Source organism: Podarcis raffonei, chromosome 3, assembly GCF_027172205.1.
Source record: "Podarcis raffonei isolate rPodRaf1 chromosome 3, rPodRaf1.pri, whole genome shotgun sequence".
In the NCBI taxonomy this organism is placed as follows: domain Eukaryota; kingdom Metazoa; phylum Chordata; class Lepidosauria; order Squamata; family Lacertidae; genus Podarcis; species Podarcis raffonei.
In genome coordinates, this window is record NC_070604.1 from 1,422,251 (window position 1) to 1,432,175 (window position 9,925).

General features: G+C 46.0%; 1 protein-coding gene across 1 annotated transcript in view; it reads left to right on the forward strand.

The window, feature by feature from the left end:
- The window catches only part of TNFRSF21 (TNF receptor superfamily member 21), a 43,894-nt gene extending 42,209 nt beyond the window's left edge, over positions 1–1,685 (forward strand). The window contains exon 6 of the mRNA XM_053380291.1: positions 450–1,685. Coding sequence (XP_053236266.1) covers positions 450–679 — 230 coding nt within the window. The 3' untranslated portion in view covers positions 680–1,685. The remainder of the gene's footprint in view (positions 1–449) is intronic.
- Positions 1,686–9,925: the final 8,240 nt, after the last annotated feature.

Below are 9,925 nucleotides of genomic sequence, written 5' to 3' on the forward strand. Positions count from 1 at the left end.
AGGGGTTTGGGATGAAGTGGAGGTGTCTTTCCATTCAGTTCTGCTTGGTTGTGCCGTTGGAGGTTTTACTGTTTCATCCTTAGTCTCTGTTAGGTGCTTGCAGCTATCAGGCTGCCCTTAGGACTTTGGGATAAGCAAGAAGTGGGTGGTCTCCATTTTTCAAAACATTAAGCTCATCTGTTGCTGCAGTCTCTGTTACACACAGATTTCTGGCTAGGCAGAAAGCAGGTGTAAAGAGAAATATGACAGTCTTAATAGTATAGTAGAATTTCCTTTGATTAAACAGTGTCTGCTCTAAGCACGCTGAGAGCCTGGATCCAACCTCAGGAGTGTAACTTATAGTTTGGCTCTGTGTTGAGGCTTCAGTTTGCAGCTGCAGAGGTTGCTGTGGCCAAGGGACTTTTGGCAAATCCTGGGTTAATAGCAAAACACCCTCTTTCTTTCCACAGAAAAGAAGGATACTGTGCTGCGACAGGTGCGCTTGGACCCCTGTGACCTGCAGCCCATCTTTGACGACATGCTTCACATACTGAACCCAGAAGAGCTGCATGCCATTGAAGAGATCCCACAGGCAGAAGATAAGCTGGACAGGCTTTTCGAAATTGCTGGTGTCAAGAGCCAGGAAGCAAGCCAGACTCTCCTGGATTCGGTCTACAGCCACCTGCCTGATTTGCTCTAGACTGGCTCACCAAATGATTGCACGCTGCACACATATTCTGGCTGCTACTTGCGCTCGCTTGGCGCCTGTTAAAGTCAACATGCCAGCAGGATATTTTGTAGAACTTGTGGCCAGTATTTTCTCCTAGGTTTTGCTTTTTTCTTCCTTGCCGGAGGAGGGAGGGGCAATGTGCACCCTTTCATGTTTATTATCTGAATTAAAAGGTCTTGTTTCCCCCTCTTAATTACAACATTTTAACCTGTCATTCTAACCACTTAAAAACAACCACCACAGATATTATTTTCAATTTTATCTGTTGAATTTGGACTGGCTTCATCTACTTCTAATCTCATCATCAATTAGGGGTGTTTTTTGTTCTTCTTTTGATGTTTTATGTGTGGGTTTTTTTAACTCCAACTTGAAATATATATATTTTTTCTCATGGCAGGTATTTTTAATTCTCATTTACTGCCCTGCTCATAACTGGAAGCTTATGTGAAAAACGGTTGTCAGTTTGATCAGCTTTTCTTAAGACGTTATAAAGAAAAAGCACCAGTACTGCTGGATGATTCCAATTGTTGATGTTTTACGAGCTCCTTGTATGGTTTCCAAGTGGACAAAGCAGATATTGGTGGGCGACTCCTCCAAAACATGTTACATGTAATTTCTCCAGCCTTCAAGATAATGACATTTTGGCCTGCAGATGAATGTAATTCTGTCCACTCAACTCAAGAGGAGTACTTTGCCTTGCCATTTTAGGATTTCAGTGGGCTTGGTAATTTGGGTCATTTTTGGAGTAGCACCTGGAGCTGGACTCTGGAAGGTAAACAAGAACCCTGGCAGGGCCACATTTCTCATTCTACAAGACTTATTGATTTGTGCTTCAAATTTTTGTCTTTTTGTGTGTGTGTTTTTTAAAAAAATCTATACGGATGTGGCCAATAGGTTTCAAATACCTCACTTGGTCTTTGCATTTCCCCCCTCCACACAGACATCACTTTTTATTAAAAATGCTGCATTGTAAGAAGTCTGCCTCTATTATATTTGCAACTACTATGCCAGTAATAAACCAGTCCATGGTAATGCTTACTTTGGAGAGGGTGTTGCAAGGTGGAATGTCCTACCTTGCCGGGGGGGGGGGGGGGGAGGAGAGGATGACGTTGAAAGAAACTTGCCTTCTGGTATACTAATTTATTAATAAATAGGTGTTTGCTATGTGATGATGTTTCTGTCTTAACCGCCATCCTTTGTTGGATACCTTGAAAACAGAGTTCTCAATGCAGTGGCTGGGATTTGAATGAGTACGTGTCCTGTCCCCCCCCCCCCCACTTGTCCAGTCTTGAGACTGCAATTCTGTACTCACTTACCAAGCTGCTTTAGATCCTTTGGGAAATGTTTCTGCCGTGCCTTGAAGTCTTTCTACATCTTCAACCATGAATGAGTTCAGGTATCCATTAAAAACACCAAATACCTGTTTTGCCTTAAACTAGTTGAATTTGGTTTGAGCAGTTACACATTCCTTGTGCTGCTAATCATGGCAAGGAAACCAGAAATATTTTGTGTCGCTGGAGGTTCTGCTAATGGGCTTAATGGATGTTGCAATCCTTGAACAAAGAACAGAGTGAGCACAACTGGAAGGAATGTGGAGGCCAAGTCTCTGTATTGTTTCCTGTCTCTGAGTCACAGGGATCTTTCGGCAGGCTTCCTTGGCTGGCAAGCCAGCAGCCTCATTTCCCCACGCTTCTGTCCTGGCCCTGCATATCCAGCTGGAAAACACAGCTTTTCCTGCACTTTCTAAAATAAAGGTATTCCCTGACATACTCCGCAAGAGTATTAATTAAAGGGGCAAGTATGCTCTAAATTTTGCCACCGATGGGAAGCTAAAAGTTGCTAGGCGTGTCTGTCTGCTTTAGAGACTGCCTTTTGCAGTCCTGGTGAATTCCTCTTCAGTGGACGTAAAAAGACTTGGTTGGTGTGTCAGAAGTGAAGAGTCTTTGGGGGGCAGGTGGGGGTGTCCAGAGACAGTCTGGGACCCCAAGAGGCATTTTCTGGGCTACATTGACAACCTAGCTATACCATTCTGATCAAGTTGCTGTGGAGTACAGTATACTCAAAACATCAATTTTTGTGGAATCAGCTCAATTTTAAATCTAAAGTGACACTGTGTGGATGCAAAAGCAACTTTCCACTGACTTTGCAGAATGAAACATTTGTAACTGTTGCATTCATCTCAAAGATCCTTTACAGCACGGGTGTCAAACACAAGGTCCGTGGGCTGAATCCGGCCCGCCAGACCTCGTCATGTGGCCCGTGTAGTCGCCGCTGGCTGCCAGCCTTCACCTTTTATTCTCGCTTTTTTTTTTTGTGAGACAAGAAAGCCGCCTCTTCAGCGCATGCGCGGCAGCCTACAAGCCAGAGAACGTCTGCCCTCTAGCGGCGCCGGCCATTCTATACAGGAAACCTCCACTTTACATGCATTCAGGAAACCTCCACTTGTTTTTATATTGAGCGCATGCCATAGTCCTACAGATACAACCGGCCCTTTGAGGGTGACCAAACTGCTGATTCGGCCCCCGATGAATTTGAGTTTGATACCCCTGCTTTACAGCATTCCAATAAGCATTTATAATCTAATCTGTGAACTAATGATTTCCTCCAGCAACACAATATAGGAGATGCCGAGAATCTCAGAGGTAGGAGTCTAAAGATAGACTCCGAAAAGCATTGCCATTCAGTGCTAGCAGAAAAGAATTATCTGAACAGCAAAACTCATAATGGCAAAAATTCACCTGACCCTGTTAATTGAGCTGACATAAATCCTACTATCAGCCTCCCTCTTGTACAAAAAGGCTGCTTCTCTATTTTCTAATCAGAATAACCCATGAAATTAATTTGGCATGAGCATGTGACTCAAACTAAGGGATGGGATACTATAGACCAGGGCCTCCCTAGCTGTTGTAAGCGCACATGGAACTGGTCCTCATATATATATAATTTATATAATGCCACCCATAAAGGGGTTGCCAAGTAGGTCATCTCCAAGACTACCCATGAAAGGGTATTAGCAGAAAGAGAGACTTGCACCTCTCGGCACCAACAAAATTGCCAGTTAGAATATAAACTAGATAACTTTATAGTGCCCATTGACTTTAATTTGGAGTTTGACCAATTGATCACCTAGCCAGAAATTCTGATATGGATGATTCAGGCCTACTAATAAACTATTCATCTGCATGCATGGCTATTTTAAATTCCACTCATTCATGTACAAAACCATCAGCCTGTCTTTAGTGCCTAATTGCACATCCCAATGGATATAAACCTAATGCAAACAGCAGCCCTTACATCTCTAAACCAGGCAAGAGAAAGCCATTTGGCCTCATCAGTGAGTTAGTCCAGGGTACAAGTACAATGGGGACGCGGGCGGCACTGTGGGTTAAACCACAGAGCCTAGGACTTGCCGATCAGAAGGTCAGCTGTTTGAATCCCCGCGACTGGGTGAGCTCCCGTTGCTCGGTCCCTGCTCCTGCCAACCTAGCAGTTTGAAAGCATGTCAGAGTGCAAGTAGATCAATAGGTACTGCTCCGGCGGGAAGGTAAACGGCGTTTCCGTGCGCTGCTCTGGTTCACCAGAAGCGGCTTAGTCATGCTGGCCACATGACCCGGAAGCTGAATGCTGGCTCCCTCGGCCAATAAAGTGAGATGAGTGCCGCAATCCCAGAGTCGGTCATGACTGGACCTATTGGTCAGGGGTACCTTTACCTTTACAAGTAGAGTGGTACCTCGGGTTACATACGCTTCAGCTTACAGACTCCTCTAACCCAGAAATAGTACCTCGGGTTAAGAACTTTGCTTCAGGATGAGAACAAAAATCGCGCGGTGGCAGCATGGCAGCAGCGGAAGGCCCCACTAGGTAAAGAAGAAGAAGAAGAAGAGTTTGGATTTGATATCCCGCTTTATCACTACCCGAAGGAGTCTCAAAGCGGCTAACATTCTCCTTTCCCCTCCTCCCCCACAACAAACACTCTGTGAGGTGAGTGGGGCTGAGAGACTTCAAAGAAGTGTGACTGGCCCAAGGTCACCCAGCAGCTGCATGTGGAGGAGCGGAGACGCGAACCTCTGGAACTTAATTAAGTACGTAACCAGAGGTACCACTGTACAATAGTCTAATCTGGAGGAAACCCAATTTTTTCCTAAGCAATAAAAGCCTTTTTCAGCATCTTGTTGTTTAGTCGTTTAGTCAAGTCTGCCTCTTCGTGACCCCCTGGACCAGAGCACACCAGGCACTCCTGTCTTCCACTGCCTCCCGCAGTTTGGTCAAACTCATGCTGGTAGCTTCGAGAACACTATCCAACCATCTCATCCTCTGTCGTCCCCTTCTCCTTGTGCCCTCCATCTTTCCCACCCAACGACAGGGTCTTTTCCAGGGAGTCTTCTCTTCTCATGAGGTGGCCAAAGTATTGGAGCCTCAGCTTCAGGATCTGTCCTTCCAGTGAGCACTCAGGACTGATTTCCTTAAGAATGGATAGGCTTGATCTTCTTGCAGTCCATGGGACTCTCAAGAGTCTCCTCCAGCACCATAATTCAAAAGCATCAATTCTTCGGCGATCAGCCTTCTTTATGGTCCAGGTTTCACTTCCATACATTACTACTGGGAAAACCAGAGCTTTTACTATACGGACCTTTGTTGGCAAGGTGATGTATCTACTTTTTAAGATGCTGTCTAGATTTTCAGCTGTGCCATATCAATTACTGTTTGAAGCAATTAAATTTGTTAAAAGGGAAAGGTAAAGGTACCATTAGGTCCAGTTGCGGATGGCTCTGGGGTTGCGGCGCTCATCTCGCTTTACTGGCCGAGGGAGCCGGCATTTTCCACAGACAGCTTCCAGGTCATGCAGTCAGCATGACTAAGCCGCTTCTGGTGAACCAGAGCAGCACATGGAAACACCATTTACCTTCCCACCAGAGCGGTACCTATTTATCTACTTGCACTTTGACGCGCTTTTGAACTGCTACGTTGGCAGGAGCTGGGACAGAGCAACGGGAGCTCACCCCGTCATGGGGATTTGAACCGCCGACCTTCCGATCGACAAGCCCAAGAGGCTCCATGATTTAGACCACAGTGTCACCCGTGGTCTAACAAATTTCTTACTAGCCTTAAATTATCTGCACTCTGCCTATGGTGAATAAAACTCACCTGACCTGGGTGTACTAACCTTTTAGCATCTATTGCTGTTAGTATCTTGGCACGTACATTAAGAAAAACAGCCTCTATTATGCATGGTGAGTACTGTCTTCACCAGGTTTGGGAATAATAGATGCTTCTTTGTGGAGAGATAATGTGCTCACTGGAAGGACAGATCCTGAAGCTGAGGCTCCAGTACTTTGGCCACCTCATGAGAAGAGAAGACTCCTTGGAAAGACCCTGATGTTGGGAAAGATGGAGGGCACAAGGAGAAGGGGATGACAGAGGACGAAATGGTTGGACAGCATTCTCGAAGCTACCAACATGAGTTTGACCAAACTGTGAGAGGCAGTGGAAGACAGGAGGGCCTGGTGTGCTCTGGTCCAGGGGGTCACGAAGAGTCGGACACAACTAAATGACTAAACAACAATGTGCTCAATGACCAGGTTTTAGGCACGTTAACTGCTCATCTGACATTTCCCCTAACAGATACCGTATTGCATTTCATCTGTGCAGTGATGTGCAACCTTGAAATTTACCCTCAAGGTTGTTGAGAGTGTGAACTACACAAATCTTTGTTGCGCAATATACAGCTGACCTAGCCTGGCTGTCTGCTTTTAACATGCTGACACCATGCAAGTAATGTCACTGTGGCTGGCACACTGTGGCCTGGTTTGCATATCACTTGAAATCACAGTTAAAATAAACTATGGTTTAATGGGGCTGTGCTAAAATCACAGGAGCTTCCCTCCTCCTTGCTGCTGCGCTGCCCCAAAAAGCTTAGCATTATGGCTGAACCCAAGATCACAGTTGGTTTCTCTCCAAACAAACCATAAGTACCGTAGATTCTGGTGTATAAGGCGACTTTTTAACCTCGGAAAACAGGTTAAAAAGTCGGGGTCGCTTTATACGCCGGGTATGGGCGGCACCGAGCGGAGCCCGCCCTCACCCCCCCGCGGCGGTGGCAGCTCTGAAGCAGCAGCAGCGGGCGGCGGGCTCAGCTCCACGCCCGGCGGCTTTCTCCCGACGGGGAGCTGCCCAGCGTATTAGGCAACTGGGCTTATAAGACAAATCCCCAAATTGCAGCTGCTAATTTGGGGGGGGGGTCATCTAATACAGTGTTCCCCAACCTTGGGCCTCCAGCTGTTTTTGCACTACAATTCCCATCATCCTTGACCACTGGTCTTGCTAGTGAGGGATGATGGGAGTTGTAGTCCAAAAACAGCTGGAGGCCCAAGGTTGGGGAACACTGGTCTAATACACCCAGTCAACCATATGTCAGGAGTGCTCTGATGGTGTTTCCTGCTTGGCAGGGGGTTGGACTCGATGGCCCTTGTGGTCTCTTCCAACTCTATGATTCTATGATTCTATGATTCTAGGTCTGTTCCTGACTCTGCTTTCACATTAAATGGAAGTTTGTTTTAACTTTGGTTTCGAGTGCTATGTAAAATAAAACACTCTGCACTGCATATCGTGCTTCTGAACTGCCTCAGCCTTATTGTCTCAGACACCTTGAATGGCTCCATACGTTGGGCTGCTCACCAGAACAATTTCAAACCTGTAGCTTTCAGGTTTTAGCAGTTGCCTAATCATCATTATATCTACAGAGGGCAGAAGGTAAGAGACATATCAGTTCTGAAAACACTAGCTGGTGACTTCCTGTAAAGGAAACCTATTAAGGTCTGCAAAGATTGTTCTAGGCTTCTAGCTAATGATTAATCCAAGCTAATCCTCTCTATTGTCATATTTGCTAGTCTTAGTCAATTTGAAGTTTCCACTGAATTTCACCTGCAACACAAGTTGAAGGCCCACCAGGGACTGCTGCAGGCCACAAAATATGGAGGGGACAGCAGTGGCCCCCCATGCCCTACCAGAAACAAGTGTTGCTAGAACTTGGGGTTTTGTTCATTTTTGAAAAATACATAAAATTCATACAATTATCAATAATAAAAATTAACAATAATAATTTAAAAAGGTGACAGCGGTACAATTAGGAAGGTGCAGGACTCAAACTGGAAGTGTCTCTGGTCTGATCAAAACTCTTGACATTAAGAGCAAACAGGAATCGCCTCAACTTGTGCTGTAGGTGAAATTCAGTGGAAACTTCAAATTGACTAAGACTAGCAAATACAGTGGTACCTCGGGTTACATACGCTTCAGGTTACATACTCTTCAGGTTACAGACTCCGCTAACCCAGAAATAGTGCTTCAGGTTAAGAACTTTGCTTCAGGATGAGAACAGAAATCGTGCTCCGGCAGCATGGCGGCAGCAGGAGACCCCATTAGCTAAAGTGGTGCTTGAGGTTAAGAACCGTTTCAGGTTAAGTACGGACCTCTGGAACGAATTAAGTACTTAACTTGAGGTACCACTGTATGACAAGACCTGGCCCTGCAGCTGTGCCTTCCAATCTAAGGAGCACGTTGCTGCTTTGATTAAACATGGGGGGGGCTGTTAATAAAGGGGGCTTGCAAAGCCTCTTTTTTTTGCAGAGAAGTTGGCAAGTTCACTTTCAAATGGGGATGTTGCCTCTTTTAAGACTTCCTTCCAGCTGCACTGTTTGTGAAACTCTTGCCAGCAGTTTGATATTCACAGAACGAAGCAGCTCTTCTGGGATCCGAAGGGGCCAGGAAGCACTGACTCAGCATTTCAGCAAAGATCAAGGCAGCAGTAGCAGCAGCTAGTTGTAACCTTTACGGGAGGTTGGTCCTTGCTCCAGAACTACCTCCCCACGTGTGAGGTGGACGCCATGGACTCTTCTTGAGTTTCTGGGAGTGATGCAGACGGCAGCTGCCATCCCTCCAGGTTACCTTTTCTCCTCATTTGCTCCCAGACTCCTCATTTGTCATGGCAAAGCCCAAGACACCGATGAAAAGAGCAATATTTAGACACAGGAGCTATTTCTGAGAAGCTACAAAGAGAAAATAGAAGGGTCTGGGGAAAGCAGTCTGAGGCAGGAGGCCAGAAGACCAGTTGCAGGAAATCACATGTGGGGAGAGGGCTTCTGGGCTTGAATCCTGCCTGTGATTTTCCCACAGAACTCTGGTTGGCCCCTGTGGGAACTGGAAGCTGGACAAAATGGGCCATTGACCTGACCAGGGCTTTATTCCAGCCTAAGTTGTTGCTTAAACAGCTTTAACAGCCCTGAGGTCATCGTGTCTTCAGTCTCATGCTTCTCTTCTTACTCTTGGAAGCCACGCTTTGTGGTGGGATGTCCGTATATGCAGGCCTATGCACAGGGGTTTTTTTCAGTGGGGACTCAGTTCCAGCACCTCTTTTTCTAGAAAAATAGCACTGGACCTGATCCAGTAGACTCTTCTTATGTGAAACCGCTCATTAGGTCTACCTTAGCAGTCAGTGCTGTAGAAATAAGAACTCTAGCAGGTGGGTTATTTGTCCGCTGCCCCCCTCTCCAGTGGCTGAAAGGAAAAGATGGCCTTCCGTACGGCTTATTGAGAAACAAATGTCCCAGATCTGTATTGTTCAGATGCATTTTAGAAACAGAGATACACTCTTCCTTTTTGCAAGTGAACTTATACAAATTCCTCTCCTATGCCTTGTGAAAAGTCTTGTGAGAAACACAACACAAATGTGTTTCTGGCATCACTTTCACACCCCAAACTGAAACTGAGCACAAAGATACCAAATCCTCTACTGACACGAGTTTCTGTGGGTGGGGCATCATTGCGCTAAGAGGTTGACCTACTGCGGACCCAGAAGTCCCTGGGTCCCTGGCTGCCCATGGGAAGCCCTGCCTTTGAAAAAGAGGGGGAATAATCTAACGTGATCATCAAAGGCTATCGTAGTGCAACAGGGAAACTGGAATGGAATTGGAATAATATATGCTTAGCCCTTTGAACACAACGCTGTAACACTGTAGTCCTCTTCCCTAGGCTCCTAGCAAGGAGTACGCCTCACTGTAGGCAATGGGCTTTGCTTTTGAGTAGATTACATCCTAAACACTATAGAAATGCAAATAACAATGTTTTATTCCTACGTGGTAATAGCACTGCCATAATTCCCACAAAGGTGACCCCGGTTTGAGTGTCAATTTCTCAGTTTGTGGGGTGGCACAAAACATGGGG